This window comes from Oncorhynchus kisutch, linkage group LG22, assembly GCF_002021735.2.
Source record: "Oncorhynchus kisutch isolate 150728-3 linkage group LG22, Okis_V2, whole genome shotgun sequence".
NCBI classification, from domain to species: Eukaryota; Metazoa; Chordata; class Actinopteri; order Salmoniformes; family Salmonidae; genus Oncorhynchus; species Oncorhynchus kisutch.
The window spans coordinates 46,477,066-46,501,333 of record NC_034195.2 but is presented as its reverse complement, the minus strand read 5'-3'; the positions used below and the strand labels follow the sequence as shown (position 1 = coordinate 46,501,333).

At 43.3% G+C, this 24,268-nt stretch overlaps 3 protein-coding genes across 15 annotated transcripts in view; 1 reads left to right on the top strand and 2 right to left on the bottom strand.

The window, feature by feature from the left end:
• kif21a (kinesin family member 21A) overlaps window positions 1-6,739 on the bottom strand; it is a 70,753-nt gene extending 64,014 nt beyond the window's left edge. For all 8 annotated transcript variants that reach the window (XM_031801083.1, XM_031801087.1, XM_031801085.1 and 5 more), the window contains exon 1: window positions 6,238-6,739. In XM_031801083.1, coding sequence (XP_031656943.1) covers window positions 6,238-6,281 — 44 coding nt within the window. In that variant the 5' untranslated portion in view covers window positions 6,282-6,739. The remainder of the gene's footprint in view (window positions 1-6,237) is intronic.
• Window positions 6,740-8,540: 1,801 nt separating this feature from the next.
• LOC109867502 (proton myo-inositol cotransporter) lies at window positions 8,541-23,442 on the bottom strand. Of its 2 annotated transcripts, XM_031801091.1 has the most exons (11): window positions 23,330-23,442; window positions 21,373-21,884; window positions 20,910-21,069; window positions 17,534-17,739; window positions 13,822-13,930; window positions 13,325-13,488; window positions 12,167-12,287; window positions 11,933-12,058; window positions 11,664-11,782; window positions 11,272-11,424; window positions 8,575-11,046 (listed from the first exon to the last, which is right to left on the bottom strand). In XM_031801091.1, exons 2-11 carry the CDS (start codon window positions 21,863-21,865, stop codon window positions 10,817-10,819), a joined length of 1,881 nt encoding a protein of 626 aa, XP_031656951.1. In that variant the 5' UTR covers window positions 21,866-21,884; window positions 23,330-23,442; the 3' UTR covers window positions 8,575-10,816. The 2 variants fall into 2 exon arrangements, with proteins under 2 accessions (XP_020312281.1, XP_031656951.1); XM_020456692.2 differs by lacking the exon at window positions 23,330-23,442 and having other exon boundaries at window positions 8,541-11,046; window positions 21,373-22,766.
• The window catches only part of lrrk2 (leucine-rich repeat kinase 2), a 63,649-nt gene continuing 62,521 nt past the window's right edge, over window positions 23,141-24,268 (top strand). For 4 of the 5 annotated variants that reach the window (XM_031801082.1, XM_031801080.1, XM_031801081.1 and 1 more), the window contains exon 1: window positions 23,644-23,930. In XM_031801082.1, coding sequence (XP_031656942.1) covers window positions 23,792-23,930 — 139 coding nt within the window. In that variant the 5' untranslated portion in view covers window positions 23,644-23,791. Of the gene's footprint in view, window positions 23,931-24,268 lie in introns of all 5 variants that reach the window. The other variant, XM_031801079.1, reaches the window with a different exon arrangement.

Below are 24,268 nucleotides of genomic sequence, written 5' to 3'. Positions count from 1 at the left end.
CTTATTATTATTCGACCATGCTGGTCATTTATGAACATTTGAACATCTTGGCCATGTTCTGTTATAATCTCCACCCGGCACAGCCAGAAGAGGACTGGCCACTCCACATAGCCTGGTTCCTCTCTAGGTTTCTTCCTAGGTTTTGGCCTTTCTAGGGAGTTTTTCCTAGCCACCGTGCTTCTACACCTGCATTGCTTGCTGTTTGGGGTTTTAGGCTGGGTTTCTGTACAGCACTTTGAGATATCAGCTGATGTACGAAGGGCTATATAAATACATTTGATTTGATTTGATTTGACTACATGTGTGGGTATGGATAGGACTGGCTATGACTACATGTGTGGGTATGGATATGGGTAGGACTGGCTATGACTACATGTGTGGGTATGGATATGGGTAGGACTGGCTATGACTACATGTGTGGGTATGGATATGGGTAGGACTGGCTATGACTACATGTGTGGGTATGGATGTGGGTAGGACTGGCTATGACTACATGTGTGGGTATGGATATGGGTAGGACTGGCTATGACTACATGTGTGGGTATGGATATGGGTAGGACTGGCTATGACTACATGTGTGGGTATGGATATGGGTAGGACTGGCTATGACTACATGTGTGGGTATGGATATGGGTAGGACTGGCTATGACTACATGCGTGGGTATGGATATGGGTAGGACCGGCGAGTTTTTGTAGCCCTTACCCCCATCAAAGTCGCTCATCCCTGAACTAGGCTATTGTTGATGACGAAGGAAAAATAAGAGATATGCATACTGTAACTAAAGAGGTGACAGTGTGACAGACAGCTTGCTAAAACAAGCATAGAGCGCTATTTAAGGACATAAACCTATTTATGTTTATCACCAGTTAGGCTGCCAGTCTGACAACATAATATGTTGCTACCTTGCTATAAGTAGAGAGGCTAATAGCGAGTAATATATTATTTGTGTTACATACGCAGAGCTACTTATGGCCACTTTACTTGAAAGGGGAGTGAGGGACGGAGAGAGAGAAAGACAATGACACAAGAGATAGAGGGTGTGAAAAAGACAAAGAAAGAAAGGAAAAATAGGGAGAAAGTGAGCAACATTTTCATGGGTGTGGTGTACCCATGCCAACCAATGTACTATATAACTACATTAAATTTCTCGGTTTGGCTGACCTTCATGTCTGCAAGTGCAAAAATTAACAAGAGTTGGAGGGGTCTCCATTCTGTGCCATAAAGCATGTCCACATGGGGGCCAGGAGTTTCCGCAGTCGCAGTGGTTTTCCCATTATGCGGATGTGTCTGGGACTGGCAGAATGCGCTGACCCCTCAGACGTCATGTTATAGATAACCGAGGTCTTCCAGCAATGCAGTGGTCTATTTCTGGGCAAGTTCAGTTTAAGTGTAGGCTATGCTTAGTGCTGCCTGCCTCGGAAAGGAATCGCCTACAGTTCTGAAAGAAGGTCACCCACATGGTCTATGCTAAAAAGGCAAGCCTTTACAGAGATTCACTTTGAAAAGGAAAATTGAACTACTGCGGGGACTATAATTAGGATACATTACATATTGAAATGACAGGACTTAACTAGCCTATATTATAGGCGCCACAATCAAAGCACACTGCTATGTTGCATGCTGCTAACACAAGGATGTCTCAGTACCAGAGGTATGAAGCAGAACACATCCGATATAGCCCCTCACATATTAACACGCATGCACACACACACACACGGCCAGTCTGTGGGCCGGGCCAGTGGCGGGCTGAGTGTGACACCGTAGCTTGGCTCAGTGGACCAGGACAAAGCAGAGAGTCTGGGAGGCTTATAGGGCCCTTTGTGTTTGTCCAACGCTGCCATGGGTGACAAATACAGATCTGAATGTTCCTCAATCTCTCCTCCTACTCTTCTTCCTCCACCACGGCCTGCTCGGGGGAAATACACATGCTGGAGAGAAGTGAGTTGTCCTTACCTTCTGGCCTATATAGCCAAAACGGTAACATATTATTGTTCTGCTGGTCATTGTCCCTTAAGACAGTTTGTGTACCAGATCCCACAGAACATTACTGTCTTGATGTGGATATTAGCACAAGTCATGTTCATCCACCTATAGTTGTAATTACATAATTATAAGGACTAACAATGGAAAGCCAGTTATTCTGGTAGTCAAAACCAGTCCTACAGATGAGTGCAGTGTTCGTAGAGACAGTGGAAAGTCAAATTCAAGGACTTTCAAGTACATTTTCCAGCACTAATACTCATTTTTAAGGACCATCAATTTGTAATAGTTCCTATTCGCCACAAGATCTTTGAAATTGTTGCATGTTGCCTTTATATGTGTTTAAGTGTACATGCTAATAATATTACATTTCTTTACATTTAAATTGACTTTATTTCACAAAATTTTAGGTCCCACGGGCTTTCCCAAAACATAATAACATGAAAGTGAATTCTAACAGTGTAAAAGGCCCTTTGTTGAATCTAAATAGTTGTTTTCTAAAAGCATTTGAAGAGAAAGAATTTATGAATGTGTTTGATAAGATTACAGATTAGCTCAAGGGACCCTATTTAAATTTTTGCCAAGTTTGGGCACTACTGTACTACTACTCTCTCCCCCTGTCGGTCTCACTATTCTCTGTAAAGAAAAGCTATTTTGTTATGAGAATTTATAGTAGCCCATCTTTTGATTATAGCTAGCTTAATTTCAGTCAACTGCTCTTGCTGAGATCAGGCTCCGTTCAACATTAGCTTCTAACTTCATCCTTTTAGCCAGCTAGCTAGTTATAGCTGGCTACCTGGCTAACAGCCAGAGCTAGAGCTACTTATCTAGCTAGACATCTAACTGAAATATCAGCAACTATTTACCAGCTGTACACTCAGTCTTTGAGTCAGGGGTTATTGTTTGGGTGATGTCTGTTGAAATGGCAGGAGTCGAGGGATAAAAATTAATTTAAAAAATGAAAATCGCACTGTCAGCCTTAGTCTCTTTGACCTTGCCACTATAGGTCTGGGCTGAGGTAGTTTGTTTCAACTCTCGGCCTATGCTGTGGTGGTGAATTAAATTGCTGCTTACAAGGCAAATATGAGGGAGCATATTCATGATTCCACTCATTCGCAAAGGTAGACACTATTAGAACTCAGATCAAGAAGCCTTCTGAGCATTGATCAACGCTGGGAACACAATAATAAGTGTGCAAATGATAATTAACTAAATGAAAAAGGTGCGTAAACAGTGTTTACCCTCCACTACATCCCTGTTTGGGTCTGGCAAAACACATTCAGAAACATCAATATACTGCCAGGCAGGATTGTATCTAAATTTGCTCGACATTTTAGCTATCAATGTGACGTTCGGCTGTGCCTAATCAGTCAGTTCTGTACCTGCCTGGCTCAGTGGCAGTGAGGGTGGAAAGAGTGAGCTCACCTGGCAACCAGAGAGCCAAACATGTGAGGAAATAAAACTCAGTAGTCTGCCTGGAAATTAATTTGCAAGACCAATACATTTTTCTAATATTTTTTATATTAACATATTTGAGAATTGTCTGTTCTCTTCTCATTTGAATTCAAGTACATTTCAAGTACCAACTTGAGAAAATATCTGATTTTCAAGACACTTGAATTTCAGAGTGCCAAATGGAAGTACTTTAAGCACCTCAAGCACCTTGTGCAAACCCTGTGAGTGAAACAAGCATGTTCACACGCTTACACACACATGCTTGAGCACACACACACACAAAAAGTCAGTACTGTAGACAAACATCTCTTACCACCTTGACTTGACTGAAGGGCCTCTCCCATTATGTGTAGTTTAAGTAGTTTGCATTGACATAATAACCTTATCTGGCTGGTTCAACAAGTATCTCTTTACCTCAACTCCTCCTCTCATTACAACCATTAATAACTGTCAGGAAGAGCTGTTCTGTAGAGTACTAATACAGCCTTAAGCGTACAAACCACTGAGAATACAGTCAGAAATGTGTCCTGTATCACTCTCCCCTCTATGCACACACACACACACACACACACACAAACAAACAAACAAAGTTCAAAAAGTTGTATATTTTCCCACCTGGAGAGTTTCATACCAGTTTGAAGTGTTCTTCATAGTACATTATATATTGCTTACAGTTTTTGAAATCTAAATCTCATGGTCTATAACTCTTTTCTGTCTGTGTCCTCATCTCTATCCGTGCCTGTCTGTGTGTCTGTGCTGTAGGTATGGGGCCCATGCCGTGGACAGTGAACAGTGAGATCTACCCTCTGTGGGCCAGGAGCACTGGGAACGCCTGTTCAGCCGGAGTCAACTGGATCTGTAACGTCCTGGTGTCACTCACCTTCCTCCACGTCGCTGAGTACCTCACCTACTATGGTGCTGCTCCTCTACATAGATACTGTCTAATTGTGATGGTGTTAAAAAGCTTATACAATGTATAGGCTTGCCACTAGATTGGGAACACACGTGTTGACCCCAGGTCAAGGGGAGTATGTTAGCCGCATGTCAGCAGCCTTGGGGAAGCCAACTAGAAAGTTAGACTAGTTTGGACGGGAAACAATGAGAGCACATGTCTTTAGGCCAACATGACCCCCTCAGTATGTGCCATTTGCTATTGAGAAGACTACTTTTCAGTATTAGCTATGGACCCTCTGGCCGGCACCATGGGAGGACAAAGTCTTGCAAAATAGGAGACTGATGTGGCTTACGTGGCCTAGCGTTTAGTGCCACCACTCCGAAGCACACATGCATTGCATGGCCGTATTGGAATGGGTTCAACTCCGTCCCTCTGCCCTGTGACAACCTTCCCTCCTAGCTTTCCATTCAATCACTCCATTATCTGTTCAATCAAAAAAAATATCTGAAAATACAGACAAACAATAATAGGAGACTGGGCCAGGAATATGGTCACTCTCTCTCTCACAAGCACACGATGAGGGTCTCAGTTATTCCAGAAGGATTGTTACTATGGGGACCGTGGACGTGAAGTACCATAGAGCTGACAAAACAGTCAGCTGCTTGTGTCAGACATTATTATACAACACTAATATAACAGAGAACATCACAATATTCACACTGAATTACTAGACGGTCTACTGGGTGTCTGTGTGTGTGAGAGAGACCTACGGAGAGATGGAGACAAAGAGAGACAGACTCACACACACAAAGTGAAAGGCAGGCTAGTACTGCATGTGTGCCAACTGCCAACTGTCCCATTGTGCCATTAGAGACATCTGTCAGTGTGCCACCTGACCTCAGCATGTCTCCTTCTAGCAAGGAGCAGGCTTATTCTGCAGATAACAGACTGTGGATGACATTCATTCTTCATGTGGAAAATACATAAGCCTGTCTAAGGAATTAACCAAATATTTTAGGGTCCTATAACACATTCTATAGCCTTAAGTATGAGCAAAATAACGTATTATTTGGCTACTGTTCACTTTCTGTAGGCTGCTGAGCTAAAGAAGGCCATTGCAATGTATTCTTAACTGTAAACAAAGAATCAATTAACCAAAACGGTTAGAGGTTTTTGCGTATTAAACGGTTGGCTGTCTTCCTTGAAGCCTGTCAGTAAAGCGCTCCTTTCATCGATCAACTGTGGATCAACTGTCTTCTTTGAAAGGATACCCGAAAGAGACTCCGGCACACGGCCAAGGAGCTATAAAGGCCAGATCTGTCTTTCCAACCGTTCAATCGTTACAAAACAAGCATGATACTGTACCATCCATTCCTAGGCTGGTGGGAGAGACAAATGGCATGCGAAGACACCTGCCATATGTGCACCCTTCTGTTTTTTTCTTTGGGCGTGTGATAATGCTGCGTCATGCATGGAGACAATGTAGGCTATCACATTTCTTTAGTACTTCTGTGACACGCGACACAATAGCCTAGCCCTATATGGTGGTTCATGTAAACTATCAACTGCAAATTCCTAAATTTATATTGTGCGTCCTCAAAGACCATCATACGGCAACACATTTTACAGGAAAATATGTAACTGTTGGCTACAAATGTCTCCCAATGTTTCCACAGAGTTTCTGATCCAGTCTTTGATGTTAGCCTACTATGAAATAAATCATAACACGCCTAGAGTGGCACCTATCAACAGATGATGCAAGGCCTAAAATTAATCTCCTACATCTCCTTTAACGGGTCATGCATTCTGCTGGGCTGGTGGTGACAGGTAGGCTACCTCCCAAATATGTAATTGTGCCAACAGTTATGCAAAGTAAAGCAATTAAATGTACGGCTTGAAGACTTACCTCAAAGCCACCCGGACTGAGTTTTCGTCCTGTCCCATCGACATGATTCCACAGTCTAATGACTATCGATTGATAGAAGAACAAAAAAGAACGGGATCTATCCGTTTTCTTTTCATCCGACAGGCTGGCTGGCGAGAGGCGGAGAGTGGAGTGCGCACCACTCAACAGCAAGTTGTTTGAGCAACAGCGCAACTCACCTCGACTTCACTTCAGCCATATTTCAGATTATTATGGGTCTATAGATTTTAAATAAAATACTGCGACTGGTCGGTGCTCCCTTGCATTTCCAGCTAGAATACAATCCTTGACGACATTCTGTTTGGAGCGGAGGCTGTTGCGTGGTCCAGTCGATTTCACTCCTTGCTCTTTTGGTTGGGAGAGGGACACACGCCTCCCGCACAATGCACACACCGATCCTGCTCGAGCCGCAATGCGTCACCAAGCCACGCCTTCTTCTCGGTGCGCTGTGGTGAAGGTTGAGTGTTGACATCACAATGCGCATGGAGGTCAACTCCAATTTAGACTTTTAGAAGAAATGTAGTGCGTGAGTGACGTCATGCCACGTGTACTCTTTGAATACCATTCTGACAAAATAATAGTATGCTTTCAATGAGGACCATGATATTGCTTGTTATCAGTCAGATCATCAAAATCTAACTGAAAGATTATGAACAACTAATAAGACTACTAGCCTACTACACCATAGAGTAAAAAAATGGAATAAACATTTATTTTACCATTTGGTTTGAAAATAATTCGTTTTTTCCCCAACACACTTACACACACACAGTTGAGACACACAGCAGTTGGTAGGCTCCATCTATACAGAACTCTTTGTTGTCATCAAATCAGTGCCCTTTCATTTTCCTCTAGCCTGTGAGATGCTTGTGGCTTTCTTGTTGTAGCTGAGGATTTGATGTGACCATGACTTTTTAGTGTCATACACTCTGAATTACTACTATGATATATCACCTTTTGCTGTAACACTGTCACTCATGTTAAACAGCGTCCCCATGCAATCATCTGGTATTACTACAGATGTAAATACCCATTTAATAACCTTTTTTAGTAGGCTTTGCCTATATGACCTGTGAATCATCTAGTGCGATTAAAAAAATATTTTTTTACCTTGATTTAATTAGGCAAGTCAGTTAAGAACAAATCATTTTTTACAATGACGGCCAAACCCAGGCCAATTGTGCGCCGCCGGCCAGTTGTGATACAGCCCAGGATCGAACCAGGGTCTGTAGTGACGCCTCTAGCACTGAGATGCAGTGCCTACGTCTAAGGCACTTCATGTGCCCTAACCCTAACAATATATGTATCTCCTTAGGGGGGAGAACAACAGTTGTTACTGTTAGATATTAGAGTACTTAGGATGTTGTGTTTAATACATTTTAAATCCATACCAATTAACCCCACCCTGGTAAGTCCTTTTATTGTTGAGGTCTACCGGCCTTAATCTCCACACCCTATGAACCTCACCCCCTTTCCTCCAGTCCCCAGGCCAGAAGCAGTAGTGTCTGGTTACAGTCCTCTCACAACAATTTATTATATATATATATATATTTTTAAAGAACCTTTTATTTAACTAGGCAAGTAAGTTTAGAACAAATTCTGATTTACAATGACGGCCTACACCGGCCAATTGTGCGCTGCCCTATGGGACTCCAATCACAGCCGGATGTGATACAGCCTGGATTCGAACCAGGTACTACAGTGATGCCTCTTGCAGTGAGATGCAGTGCCTTTAGAATGCTGCACCACTCAAGAGCTGGTCTGACTGTCACTAAGGATACACCTATCAGTCAACATAACCCACTGTAGAGCTTGAACAGAGCACACAACGTCAAGTATGTGGAAATACTGTAAACTACTGAACGAACATGGTGCTGGGAAAAATGCTGAAGATAGGAAAAAAACTTTTTTTTTCGACCAACAAATAGTATCTATCAACAATTTCACAGCGTAAATGAATTATATACAGCAATGCTTCTAATTTGCTTTATTCACAAAGCAGGTAGCCTAGTGGTTAGAGCATTGGACCAATAACTGAAAGGTTGCTAGATCAAATCCCTGAGCTGACAAGGTAAAAATCTGTCATTCTACCCCTGAACAAGGCAGTTAACCAACTGTTCCTAGGCCGTCATTGTAATTAAGAAATAGTTCTTAACTGACTTGCCTAGTTAAATGAGTTCCCTTTAAATTAAAGTGCATTAACTACAGAATATTTCACTTTCTCAAAAACATGGTACTCCTGAGTCAGTAGCGTACTTAAAAAATAGTCAACAGTAACTATTCAATTTGACTGGGAAACACTTGCCATGCCAACCTACAAAAAATGCATGTGGGCTTTAATTTGTATAAATATTGTAGGTATGAAACAAGCAGACATGATAATCCACCAAGACAAGCAGACCTAATAATCCACCAAGACAAGCAGACATGATAATCCACCAAGACAAGCAGACATGATAATCCACCAAGACAAGCAGACATGATAATCCACCAAGACAAGCAGACATGATAATCCACCAAGACAAGCAGACATGATAATCCACCAAAACAAGCAGACATGATAATCCACCAAAACAAGCAGGCATGATAATCCACCAAGACAAGCAGACATGATAATCCACCAAGACAAGCAGACATAATAATCCACCAAGACACAATAATCCACCAAGACAAGCAGACATGATAATCCACCAAGACAAGCAGACATGATAATCCACCAAGACAAGCAGACATGATAATCTACCAAGACAAGCACGTGGAACACCACAGGACTGCATTTTATCATGTGCACTTTGATTGATTTGAATGCAAGGCAAAAAAAGAATCCCGAAACTTCTGAAAGGAAAGGTTAATTTCATTAGGTTTATCAATGTGCAATCTGTAGCAAAGGATTAATAAATATAGTAATGTCATCAAAATATTCAAACAAATTAAGGCTAGTGTGCCAATAAAAAAATTAAAAAACGTTGGTCCTGGCTGAGAAGCCACACATCTCCAGATAGTACCACCTTACTACTACTGGAGCTAAAGAAATGACCAAATCCAAGGACAGAAACAAATGCAATAACTACACATTTGTGGGACTTTATAAGCATTGGAAATGAATACACTACTATACTATTATAATAGTAATGTTATATTCCAGTGATGTTTACGGCTTTGATATACACATATATATATATGCTACGCTTTAACTCCATAGTGCACTTGGCTGAACTCTCTCCATGGGGCTAGAAAATTAGTCTCGTCCACCAGCCAGTTAGGAGAGTTGAAGTCTCGTCCACCAGCCAGTTAGGAGAGTTGAAGTCTCGTCCACCAGCCAGTTAGGAGAGTTGAAGTCTCATCCACCAGCCAGTTAGGAGAGTTGAAGTCTCGTCCACCAGCCAGTTAGGAGAGTTGAAGTCTCGTCCACCAGCCAGTTAGGAGAGTTGAAGTCTCGTTCACCAGCCAGTTAGGAGAGTTGAAGTCTCGTCCACCAGCCAGTTAGGAGAGTTGAAGTCTCGTTCACCAGCCAGTTAGGAGAGTTGAAGTCTCGTTCACCAGCCAGTTAGGAGAGTTGAAGTCTCGTCCACCAGCCAGTTAGGAGAGTTGAAGTCTCGTCCACCAGCCAGTTAGGAGAGTTGAAGTCTCGTTCACCAGCCAGTTAGGAGAGTTGAAGTCTCGTTCACCAGCCAGTTAGGAGAGTTGAAGTCTCGTCCACCAGCCAGTTAGGAGAGTTGAAGTCTCGTCCACCAGCCAGTTAGGAGAGTTGAAGTCTCGTCCACCAGCCAGTTAGGAGAGTTGAAGTCTCGTTCACCAGTTAGGAGAGTTGAAGTCTCATCCACCAGCCAGTTAGGAGAGTTGAAGTCTCATCCACCAGCCAGTTAGGAGAGTTGAAGTCTCGTTCACCAGCCAGTTAGGAGAGTTGAAGTCTCGTCCACCAGCCAGTTAGGAGAGTTGAAGTCTCGTTCACCAGCTAGTTAGGAGAGTTGAAGTCTCGTTCACCAGCCAGTTAGGAGAGTTGAAGTCTCGTCCACCAGCCAGTTAGGAGAGTTGAAGTCTCATCCACCAGCCAGTTAGGAGAGTTGAAGTCTCATCCACCAGCCAGTTAGGAGAGTTGAAGTCTCATCCACCAGCCAGTTAGGAGAGTTGAAGTCTCATCCACCAGCCAGTTAGGAGAGTTGAAGTCTCGTCCACCAGCCAGTTAGGAGAGTTGAAGTCTCGTTCACCAGCCAGTTAGGAGAGTTGAAGTCTCGTTCACCAGCCAGTTAGGAGAGTTGAAGTCTCGTTCACCAGCCAGTTAGGAGAGTTGAAGACTCGTCCACCAGCCAGTTAGGAGAGTTGAAGTCTCATCCACCAGCCAGTTAGGAGAGTTGAAGTCTCGTCCACCAGCCAGTTAGAAGAGTTGAAGTCTCATCCACCAGCCAGTTAGGAGAGTTGAAGTCTTGTTCACCAGCCAGTTAGGAGAGCTGCTATATGCTAAAGGCCCAGTCAAGTGAGTTTAACACCACTGCCTGTAAATCCACCAATCAAAAGACATGAAGGTGTGAGAGAGAGAGAGAAGTTCCTTGACGCGCCACGTCTACTCCATGTCCGAGGCATCATTGTCTGAGAGGATGTCGCTCCCTTTTACCCTGTTGTACAGGATGTTTCTGGATCCGTCCCCATCCCCTTCAGACGCACTGCAGGAGCAGAGGTTTCCAGAGAACAGGGCCTCCATCTCCTCCAGCCTGCGGCCCTGGGTCTCTGGCAGACAGCCCATCACAAACAGCAGCCCTAAAACACTCAGGCCTGAGTAGAGGAAGAATGCACCTGGAGGGAGGAAGAGAGAAATGGAGACACCAGTTAGCTTGAAGGAGAAGAGAAGAGGTTGAAACATTTAGTGTAGTGAACTATGCATTTACAACCCCTAATCCAGTTCAGTCAGGCAGTCATTCAAATCATCAGTCAGTTTATCAGTCAGGCAGGCAGTAGGTTCTCAGTTATAGCTTTTTAACACCATCACAATTAGACAGTATCTATGTAGAGGAGCAGCACCATAGTAGGTGAGGTACTCAGCGACGTGGAGGAAGGTGAGTGACACCAGGACGTTACAGATCCAGTTGACTCCGGCTGAACAGGCGTTCCCAGTGCTCCTGGCCCACAGAGGGTAGATCTCACTGTTCACTGTCCACGGCATGGGCCCCATACCTACAGCACAGACACACAGACAGGCACGGATAGAGATGAGGACACAGACAGAAAAGAGTTATAGACCATGAGATTTATATTTCAAAAACTGTAAGCAATATATAATGTACAATGAAGAACACTTGAAACTGGTATGAAACTCTCCAGGTGGGAAAATATACAACTTTTTGAACTTTGTTTGTTTGTTTGTGTGTGTGTGTGTGTGTCAGTGAGGGAGGGAGAAAGGGTGTTGTTCTCACCTGGAGCAAAGAAAGCCAGGTAGAGGATGAGCCCAAGCAGCACTATCCAGGAGTAGGAAGTGGGGCAGTAGTTATAGGCCCAGAGAGACCCATCACTGACCTGGCTGAGATTGGAACACCTGTACATAGCCAAAACACATCAGATAATGTGGCTAAACAGAACTCAGATACAGCAGAAATAAACCCATCTCCAGCTTCAGAGACAGACAGACTGACAGACAGGCAAGAAGTAACAGAGTCACACACACACACACACACAAATCCCTAACCTGCCCCAGGCGGCTTCATCGGTCGATGTTTGATTGACAGGTATGCAGGAAGAGTTGTATATAGTGGAACCGTTCTCACGGTAACAGAACCCACAGTCAGGATCCAACATGCAGGGTTGACAGGACCTGGGGACAGTTAACAGTGTGACACCTTTCACTCTATTGTGGTGGGGACAGGAAAAAAATCTCAAGCCTTATACAGTATTAGGTAATACAAGTCAAACCCAGTCTCACCCATATAGTGTGCAGGAGGTGGAGTTGAGAGAGGTGTCAGTGGGGTGGAGAGTGACGGCAGGGGAGTGCTGGGCCGATAACAGGAACCCTATAGCCAAGACCGTCAGACTCAAAGCAGTACCTAGAAGACAGAGAAATTAAGAAGTCTTCTGACTTAATGCAAAGCACATTTCTACTTTTTAAGTTAAAAACTAGGCGGTATACCGTATGTCGGGGTATTTGGAAATTGCCACGGGATGGTTTTTCAATACCGTCAATACAGTTGAAACTATTTATTTAACAAAAAATGTAATACACTTGAATATTTGTAGCTACTTTTGAAGTAAATACCAGCAGTCAACTTGTGCAATACGTTAAGCGATAAAGCAGATTGCGTTCTTCATTTCACCTGTCAAGCTTACCGCTAGTTCCCACTCACATTTACAAGCACACAACGATTCAATTGTATTTTGTCACGTTTCGTAAACAACAGGTGTGGTCTAACAGGGGAATGCTTACTTACAGGCCCTTCCCAACAACGCAGAGATAAATAAATACAAGTAAAACGCCTAATAAAAATAATAATAGATACACAATGAGTAATGATAAGTCGATGTGCAGGGTACGAGGTAATTGACGTAGATATGTATATATATAACTAGGAATTACTGTAAGTCAGTCACTGCAGCATGCGCCAGGTGATCTATGGATTTCACAACTAAATGTTTGCCAGCTAGATATCTTATAACTGTTAAGTTAAATGTTTAAAATATGCTAAATGCTCTGCAGTTGTGCATTTGGTTTGCTAACTTAATAGCTAGTTATCTAGCTAGCTAAGTGGTTAGCTTCTTGGAAAATCAAGGTATGACAATCTGGATATTCAAATTTGTATTTATTTAACTCGGCAAGTTAGATAAGAAAAAATTCTTATTTACAATGACGGCCTACGCAGGCCAAACCCTAACGACGCTGGGCCAATTATGCACCCCCCCTTAGGAACTCCCAATCACAGCCGGTTGGGATACAGCCTAGAATTGAACCAAGGTCTGTAGTGATGCCTCTAGCACTGAGCTGCAGTGCCTTAAGTCACTGCGCCACTCAGGAGCTCAAGCTTATTAAGAACCATATCTAACTGCCCCTTGGGATAAAATGTGAATATCCACACACACATACACACACCCATTAAGCTCCCCAGCGTAAGCTTCCTGCGTCCGACTCTTTCCACAAGCCACACCCCCACCAGGGTGAACAGGAAGTTGGTGGCGGCGGTGGCGGAAGCCAACCAGATGGCCTGCTTGTCGTCCCTCACTCCCGCCATCTGTAGGATGGTGGCGCTGTAGTACCTGATAGGGACAACAGAAGGAGAAGGCATGAACACGGAGGATAAGCAGACCATAGGAGGCTGCTGAAGAGGACGGCTCATAACAACGGCCAGAACGGAGCATATGGAATGGCATCAAACACCTGGAAACCATGCGTTTGATGTATTTGATACCATTCTACTTCAGCCATTACCACGAGCCCATCCTCCCCAATTAAGGTGTCACCAACCTCCTGTGAAGCATACAGTAGGGAAGAGAGTGACTGGCAGGTAGACAGGACGATGAGACCACTTTAGATGAATGAGATGCGGCCATAGATAAACACAATGATTTCTGATTAAGGAAAACACCTACATGACAGTGTTGATCCCAGAGAGCTGCTGGAACATCTGCAGGCCGCAGCCTACGGTCAGGGCTCTGCGGGTGGGAGGGCGAGTCAGCATACGCCACAATACTAGGCCACCTGATGGACAGAGGGAAATTTGGTAACACTTTTATGAACATTTAAAAACAGCTGCATGCATTATACATTTTAGGGTCTATAGCACCAAATGTTTTAGTTTCCAAGAGAATGCATTATATGATAAATTAACCTGCTAAATTGGAGAAAGGCCTATTTGAGAAATCTGTGTGTTCTATGGCTGCATTTACACAGGTAGCTAAATTCTGATCTTTATGCACTAATTGGTCTTTTGACCTGATGTGATTGGTCAAAAGACCAATTAGTGGAAAAAAGACCAGAATTGGGCTGCCTGTGTAAATGCAGCCTAAGTTATGTGCACAAAACTGATATGAAATGCTTCAAGAATCAAATTAACTTAAACAACAAAGGCTACGTTTACACAGGCTGCCAAATTCTGATATTTTTTCCACTAATCAAATGAGATCTTTTCACATCAGATATTTTTCAGAGCTGATCTGATTGGTCAAAATACCAATTAGTGAAACAAAGATCAGAATCGGGCTGCCTGTGTAAAGGCAGCCAAAGAAAAACAAAGAGTTGCCTCTGAACCAAGAACACACATTGAGAGGCTTAGGCTCTCAGTCTTTTGACCAATCAGATCAGCACTGAAAAAGATCTGATGTGATTGGTCAAAAGAACAAATAGTGGAAAAAATATTTACAACTGGGCTGCCTGTGTAAATGCAACCTTAGGAACAAATCAACATTTACTGTGGGGAGGGTCTGGTCCAACTCAAGGTGTCATTATGAAAACTGCACCCCCCTCCCGAAAGTTCAAACATTTTTCACATGACCCTCCCCTTGTACTGTAAAATAAATTGAACACCCTCACTCCTCAAACTTCTCTCTTCCTTATATATATATATATATAGTGGGGCAAAAAAGTATTTAGTCAGCCACCAATTGTGCAAGTTCTCCCACATAAAAAGATGAGAGAGGCCTGTAATTTTCATCATAGGTACACTTCAACTATGACAGACAAAATTAGACAAAAACAATACAGAAAATCACATTGTATGATTTTTATTAATTTATTTGCAAATTATGGTGGAAAATAAGTATTTGGTCACCTACAAACAAGCAAGATTTCTGGCTCTCACAGACCTGCAACTTCTTCTTTAAGAGGCTCCTCTGTCCTCCACTCGTTACCTGTATTAATGGCACCTGTTTGAACTTGTTATCAGTATAAAACACACCTGTCCACAACCTCAAACAGTCACACTCCAAACTCCACTATGGCCAAGACCAAAGAGCTGTCAAAGGACACCAGAAACAAAATTGTAGACCTGCACCAGGCTGGGAAGTCTGAATCTGCAATAGGTAAGCAGCTTGGTTTGAAGAAATCAACTGTGGGAGCAATTATTAGGAAATGGAAGACATACAAGACCACTGATAATCTCCCTCGATCTGGGGCTCCACGCAAGATCTCACCCCGTGGGGTCAAAATGATCACAAGAACGGTGATCAAAAATCCCAGAACCACACAGGGGGACCTAGTGAATGACCTGCAGAGAGCTGGGACCAAAGTAACAAAGCCTACCATCAGTAACACACTACGCTGCCAGGGACTCAAATCCTGCAGTGTCAGACGTGTCCCCCTGCTTAAGCCAGTACATGTCCAGGCCCGTCTGAAGTTTGCTAGAGAGCATTTGGATGATCCAGAAGAAGATTGGGAGAATGTCATATGTCTACTCGTCGTGTTTGGAGGACAAAGAATGCTGAGTTGCATCCAAAGAACACCATACCTACTGTGAAGCATGGGGGTGGAAACATCATGCTTTGGGGCTGTTTTTCTGCAAAGGGACCAGGACGACTGATCCGTGTAAAGGAAAGAATGAATGGGGCCATGTATCGTGAGATTTTGAGTGAAAACCTCCTTCCATCAGCAAGGGCATTGAAGATGAAACGTGGCTGGGTCTTTCAGCATGACAATGATCCCAAACACACCGCCTGGGCAATGAAGGAGTATCTTCGTAAGAAGCATTTCAAGGTCCTGGAATGGCCTAGCCAGTCTCCAGATCTCAACCCCATAGAAAATCTTTGGAGGGAGTTGAAAGTCTGTGTTGCCCAGCAACAGCCCCAAAACATCACTGCTCTAGAGGAGATCTGCATGGAGGAATGGGCCAAAATACCAGCAACAGTGTGTGAAAACCTTGTGAAGACTTACAGAAAACGTTTGACCTCTGTCATTGCCAACAAAGGGTATATAACAAAGTATTGAGATAAACCTTTGTTATTGACCAAATACTTATTGTCCACCATACTTTGCAAATAAATTCATTAAAAATCCTACAATGTGATTTTCTGGATTTTGTTTTCTCATTTTGTCTGTCATAGTTGAAGTGTACCTATGATGAAAATTACAGGCCTCTCTCATCTTTTTATGTGGGAGAACTTGCACAATTGGTGGCTGACAACATTTTTTTTGCCCCAATGTGTGTATATATATATAAATATATATACACACAGTGCCAGTCAAAAGTTGTCACACGCACTCATTATGTTACGATCAATTAGGAGTGGTGGTGGGTGGAATCAGGCGCAGAGAGCAGGGTTCAGTCTTTCCTTCAAATTTATTCCCCAGTGCAACAAAACAGTCACGCCAACACACAGGGCGTATAATAGGTTGCCGGTCCAAACAACAGGACAAAATAGTCCGGAGAATAAATGTACAAATAACTCACACCATCAAACACAGAGTAACACAAACAAGCCCGCACAAATACCCAGCAGGCCTAGTGCCCTTAAATACCATACAAACAAACCCTAATACAAAACAGGTGTACCCAATTACCCAATAACCAAAAACAAACGGAAAGGAAATCGATGGCAGCTAATAGGCCGGCGACGACGACCGCCGAGCACCGCCCGAACAGGAAGAGGCACCGTCTTCGGCAAGGTTCGTGACACATTACAAGGTTTTTCTTTATTTTTACTATTTTCTACCTTGTAGAATAATAGTGAAGACATCAAAACTATTAAATAATAGTCATGTATTAACCAAAGAAGTGTTAAATAAATCAAAATATATTTTATATTTGAGACTCTTTAAAGTAGTCATTTATTTAGAATTCAAGGCACACTTAACCGGCATGGCTACCACAGCATTCTGAAGCGATATGCCAACCCATCTGGTTTGCTCTTAGTGGGACTATCATTTGTTTTTCAACAGGAAAATGACCTAAAACACACCTCCAGGCTGTGTAAGGGCTATTTGACCAATAATGAGAGTGATGGAGTGCTGCATCAGATGACCTGACCTCCACAATCACCCGACCTCAACCCAATTGAGATGGTATGGGATGAGTTGGACCAAAGAGTGAAGGAAAAACAGCCAACAAGAGCTCAGCATATGTGGGAACTCCTTCAAGACGTTTGGAAAAGCATTCCAGATGAAGCTGGTTGAGAGAATGCCAAGAGTGTGCAAGAGTAGTAAAAATAAAGAAAAACCCTTGAATGAGTAGGTGTGTCCAAACATTTGACTGGTACTGTGTGTCTATGGGTCGCTGTTTCAGATCATCTGGATGTGCCACGGCTAGTGTGTGTGTCGGTGTCCGAAATTCATGCGTAAACGTATGTGTGTGTGTGCACTTCTATGTGTCACCTCCTGCATCCTTCTCCTCATCCTCGATGTTGGTCCTCATGCTGTCATACTCCTTTTCAATGTTCTGACCCCCACGGATCCTGCTGAGCACCTGCCTGGCCTGCTGGGTAAGGCCCTTCTGAAGGAGCCAGCGGGGACTCTCTGGCAGGAATAGGAAACCAAAGAACTGGAGCACCGCAGGGACAATGGACAGACCCAACATGTACCTACAGACAGACAAACAGAGAGACAGATAGGGAGTGAGAGAGAGAGACACACACACGGAGGGGGGGGGGGGGGGGGGGGGGGGGGTGATTATCAAATTCAGTTCCACAGAGCTGTTGTAAGTTCCTGATGGTTTGCTTTTGGAAATGAACATTTTAATTTCACACAAGAACAGGCTCCAATCTTGGCCAAACACCTAAACTTACACCAGTATTTTATCCCAGACTGATTCACATATAAAAAATAGTTTAGTTGTCAAGGACAGTCAAAGACATAACAGGAATTCTGGATGAGGGCAAGTTGTTTCTCACACATTTAAAATCCACACCAATTTTCCTCTTCTCTCTAGCCACTGCCTCTTCTCTCTAGCCACTGCCTCTTCTCTCTAGCCACTGCCTCTTCTCTCTAGCCACTGCCTCTTCTCTCTAGCCACTGCCTCTTCTCTCTAGCCACTGCTTCTTCTCTCTACCCACTGCCAAATGCTTCTTCCAGTTTCTAAATATGGCACATTTGAGAAATGGAAAAAAGAAAACCCAGCCAAAATACACACCAAGATGTTTAACCAAAACCATGATGGAACAGCCTAAACTTGTATATATCCAAGTTATTGTTACTCATTATGTATCTATTATTACTTTCTCTCTGCATTGTTGAGAAGAGCCTGTAAGTAAGCATTTCACTGTTAGTCCACACCTGTTGTTTACGAAGAATATGACGAATAACATTTTATTTGAGGCTCCTGTCTCTCATGGTTGTGTGCTTGTAAACAAACAACATGTGACTGGTGACTACCAATAAGCTTCATAATGAAAAATAATGTGACAGGTGAAATGAAGAACGAGATCTGCTTTATCTCCTAACGTATTGCACAAGTTGACTGCAGGTATGTTTTACCTGCTGCTTTTGTTTGAACATCTTGGTGTGTATTTTGGCTGGACTTTTTTTATGTTTATATATATATATTATTTTTTTCATTTTTTTTTTTAAATGTATCAACAATGTATATTTTCATCATCTCACTCAAAATACTAAGATCTGATGTATCCATTACAGAGTCTCCAGTAAAGGTGCGAAAACACCATGGAAGTTGCATCATGTTCATAGACAAATCTGGTGATATCAGACAGCATCCCTAGCCACGTCCTCAGAGCATGCGCAGACCAGCTGGTTGGAGTCTTTACGGACATATTCAACCTCTCCCTATCCCAGTCTTCTGTCCCCACTTGCTTCAATATGTCCACCATTGTTCCAGTACCCAAAGTAGCAAAGGTAACTGAACTAAATGACTATCGCCCAGTAGCACTCACTTCTGTCATCATGAAGTGCTTTGAGAGGCTAGTTAAGGATCATGTCACCTCTACCTGACACCCTGCCTAGACCCTCTTCAATTTTCTTACCGCTCCAATAGATCCACAGACAATGCCATCGCACTGCACACTACCCTATCCCATCTGGACATGCCATATGGGATAAGAATACCTATGTAAGAATGCTGTTCATTGACTATAGCTTAGCCTTCAACACCATAGTACCCTCCAAGCTCATCATTAAGCTCAGGGCCCTGGGTCTGAACCCCGCCCTGTGCAACTGGGTCCTGGACTTCCTGACCGGCCTCCTCCAGGTGGTGAAGGTAGGAAACAACACCTCCACTTCACTGATCCTCAACATAGGGGCCACACAAGGGTGCGTACTGAGCCCCCTTCTGTACTCCCTGCTCACCCATGACTGCGTGGCCACGCACGCCTCCAACTCAATCATCAAGTTTGCAGACGAGACAACAGTAGTAAGCCTGATTCCCAACAATGATGAGACAGCCTACAGGGAGAGGATGAGAGCCCTGGTGGAGTGGTGCCAGGAAAATAACCTCTCCCTCAACGTCAACAAAACAAAGGTGCTGATCGTGGACTTCAGGAAACAGCAGAGGGAGCACGCCCCTATCCACATCGATGGGACCGCAGTGGAGAAGGTGAAAAGTTTCAAGTTCCTCTGCGTACACATCACTGACAATCTGAAAGGGTTCACCCACACAGACAGTGTGGTGAAGGAGGCTGAAGAAATTCAGCTTGGTCCCTAAAACCCTCACAAACTTTTACAGATGCACAATTGAGAGCATCCTGTCAGGCTGTATCACCGCCTGGTATGGCAACTGCACCACCAACAACCGCAGGGCTCTCCAGAGGGTGGTGCAGTCTGCACAATGCATCACTGGGGCACATTGCCTGCCCTCCAGGACACCTATAGCACCTGATCTCACAGGAAGGCCAAAAAGATGATCAAGGACATCAACCACCCAAGCCACGGCCTGTTCACCCCACTATCATCCAGAAGCGAGGTCAGTACAGGTGCATAAAAGCTGGGAGAGAGAGACTGAAAAATAGCTTCTATCTCAAGCCCATCAGACTGTTAAATAGCCATCAGTAGCCAGCTACCACCCGGTTACTCAACCCTGCACCTTAGAGGCTGCTGCCCTATATACATAAACATGGAATCACTGGCCACTTTAATAATGGAACACTAGTCAATTTAATAATGTTTTACATACTCATTTAATATGTATATACTGTATTCTATCCTACTGTATTTTAGTTTATGCGTCTTAATATTTATATATTTCTTAATTCCATTCTTTTAGATTTGTGTGTATTGATGTTAATTGTTAGATACTACTGCACTGTTGGAGCTAGGAACACAAGCATCTCGCTACACCCGCAATAGCATACGTGACCAATAAAATTTGAATTTTGATATTATAACCATGTTCCGTTCTTCCACACATGCAAGGAGAAGTTCGAAACGGAAGCTGAAATCCCTGGGGTGTTAAAATACTCATCGCTCCTTGGCTGTAAGCTGGGTAGTTGCCGTGCCTTAGAATTTACATTATGGCCTGTTTCTATTCCATTCACTGTAGATAGATGGTAGTGGATTGTTATGTCCATATTGTGGTTGCTATATAATATGGATGCAAAACAAAAGATTATGCAGTGTTTTTTTTTTCTTCAGGCATTTAGCAGAGACACCTCAAAGCAGCTTCCAAAGCTAACTAAACCAAAAATATAACTGAACCGAGAACTGTAGGCTATTGTAACTGAAGCGTCCCGTTCTAGTATTACTAGCTACTGAGTATCCATGGCAATATAGAATAGAATATGGCCTCTCTCTGATAAAAACTTACCTCCAGCCACTGTGGTGCAGGTAAGTAAAGGCCCCGTCCACAACACTGGCAATAAACTGTCCGGCTGTGATGAAGAGGGTGTAAGTGGTGACCAGCTGACCCCTCAGGTGTGGTGGGGAGACCTCCGCAAGGTAAACAGGAACCGTCATGGAGGCAATCCCTAAAAGGGGGGGGGGGGTCTTTATATGCGTTTTTAGTATGTGTTTATGGCAAGGTTCTGGGAAATGATTCACGATTCATCTCACATTTTGGATGAGTTTACCTAAAGTGTATCTGCACTACCTGCCCTTAGTAAACTTTACAAAGACAAAGGTGTTTGTAAAGACTTCCAAAATAATCCTATTGGCTGGCTTGGGAAAACAACCACATACATGTGAAACTGGTCAGTCAGTCATGGCTCTCAATTTGGTTATTGTTAGGCTACTTGTCCAGTAAATGTTTGAACTAAATAAACAAACCTTACCTATTCCCAAACCAACTGTAATCCTTCCGACAAGAAGAACCTCCTTGTTTGGAGCAGCACCTAACACAACTCCTCCAGCAGTAAAAATGAAGCTGGCCATTAGTATGCAGATCCTGCGCCCGAAGAGCCCATTCAGAGTCCCGCCAGCCAGGGCAGAGAGCGCCGCTGCACCCACAGTACTGGAGACCAACAACTCCTGCCATAGAGCGGTCAAATGCATTTCTTTTTTCAGGAGAAGCATAGCCCCAGAGACCACCCCGGTGTCATAGCCAAAAAGGAAGCCACCCAGGGCAGAAAAAAACGCCAAGACGTACACGAATACCGGTGTGACATCCTGGTCGGTGGCCAGCTCCGGTTCGCCGGCGGCAGAGGTGACGGTGACGCCAGGGTTGTTGGTGCTCGATTCAGACCGCGCTCTGATGAGACTCCGCCGCTCTCTGTCGTCCGTCACTTTCTTCCTCATGACGCCCATGGGGTTTCTCATACTACGCATATTGTATTCATTGTCGTTTCTGTTGAGTGACATAAAGAGAAACAACTTCACAAACGTTCAACCAGGGCAGAGAAAAATAGATACCTGAGTAGGCTGGCTATACAGGTAACTCCGTTTCGATTACCATTCACTCGGGTAATTTACGCGTGAAATGGAGGGGAGGGGATAGCCATTTTGGTTGGTCACTGAGTGAAGGGTATGTATGACGCTAGAATAAAATCAGCTCTGAATACGCACATGAAAAGTCAAACATGTTTATAACAACGTTATAACATTCCAAGCCACATTCCTAATTTCTAACCCGGAATGTATTGCTGTGTATGCCTAACAACTTGGAGCATTTTCCCCAACCACAAAATATTATATAGAGAAATAAGAAATAGGTCTGTAGGCTACTGTTTTCTTATTTCCCCAAAAACATGAAATATAGAATAGCGGACCCTTACGGGTAAGGGAGGTGAGCGGATGGGAGACTGAGTGCAGGATGTCTATTATACTGAATGGATGACGAATATACTAAATAAAACTATATGTACAAATCCAAAAAAGGAAATTAACTCACAAACAAGTATTAGCTGAATCAACTTTTCAAGATAGGCCTAGTTAAACAGCTAAACATATGCCTAAGCTGCACAGTCAGCAGCATGATGTCCAATAGACCCACAGCAGACCCTCTGTTACAGAACTTAAAGCAGACTGTTTTTTTATACATGGCAATCCATCTACCCCAATCACGTCTCACTGATCAATAATGGTGCGCAGGGATATCTACGTGTGCGCACCTCTGGATAGGGAAGCCCTTTGACAAAGCGCGAGAACAAAATCTTTGTTAGAGCAAATTCTCACAAAGTCAAAATGGGCTAAATCGTAAAAATCCATGACAACAAAACATTCGATTTTTGGTCTTTCACAAATATACATTGTAGAAATAGGCGGTGTTTATTACTTTATGGCTGTGGTAACTAGTTACGAGATAGAGGAACTAGTTACGACCCTTGTGACTGGTCGTGTGCCGTAAAGTGATTCGTTGAATGGCGCATTACGCATTGATTCATAGAACAATTGGAACGCCCAGACAGTGATTTCCACCAGTTACCACAGCCACAAAGTCAAAATTGTCTATAACATAAAAATGCTGGAATTGTTGTTGCTTTATGGTCTTAATTTAATGTTAGGCATAACGTTAGTAGTGTGGTTAGGTTTAACATCACATTGTAAGACGAAAACTGTAGAAATAGCCTACTTTGTGGCTGTGGTAACTAGTGACGACCGCACAGACTGGCCTAGCTCCGCTTCCAGTCCTATCCTAGTCGCGTATCTATCAGTGAATATGCAAAGAACTGTAAATGCTCAGTTGAAAGTTTGAAACTCATCACACGCCTTTTGGAGTTTTTCCCCAGAAGGAAGTAGGCTACAGCTGCGCTTTCAGAATAACACAACGACCAGTTTATAAGAAAATATTACCTTTACGGACGATAATCTTTGGAGCAAGTTTTCTGGACTGTAGCCAAACAGCTGACTCCGCTGCTGTCTGCTCTAGGCTATGCTACCAAACGGGTAGTTTTACTGAAGTCGTCACATGATTCATCTGACGATTGGCGAGGGAAGGAGTCACGCCTGGCTGTATCTTACATGGGGAACTTCTTTGAATTCCTAAGTCGAAACAACCTCCACAGCCTACATTAAAAAAGAGGATCTTGTCGAATGGAATTTCAGAAATACTAGTACGACAACTTCTAAGTTTGGGTCAGCTGCCGTATTATGCTATGCGTTCAGTTACATTGTTAGTGTGTCTTCAATGGCTGCAAGTGACAGTATCAGTGCAACGTTGTTGCTTTTCATGTAGTCCACTGTCGCTTTTGGAGGATTGTAACTATAGATACATGCATTTAAAGTCGTCATTTATCGAACAACATATCAAATACAATGGTTAACAAGGAAGAACTGGAAGAAAGATTGAAAAAACTATTAGTGAGATTGAAAAACCTACAGGAGGGGAAGCAGTTGAGTACCCTGGTTCAGATCATCCAAGACCTTCTTTTCCTGGCGCACACTGATGACTGTGGTAATAAACCATACATTATAGTTATTTCTAGAATATTTAATACTATTTTCCATCATGTATACCAATTTATAGTTTCCTACTGATTGTGCATTTGTGTTTAATCTCTATGCAGTGTACTTTCTGTAGGACAGATGTTTATATGTACAAAGTGTCAATTTCAGACTTCTGTTATTCTCATCTATCTAAGCCAGGCAATTGTTGAAGTTGCACCCAGTCAAAAATATAAATGAGCTCGTTATTGAACTGAAAGAACATGTCATTCCCTCTTCTGCTCTCCTCTCCTCTCCTGTCCCTCTCCTCTCCCTCCCCTCTCTGTCTCTCCTGTCCCTCTCCTCTGT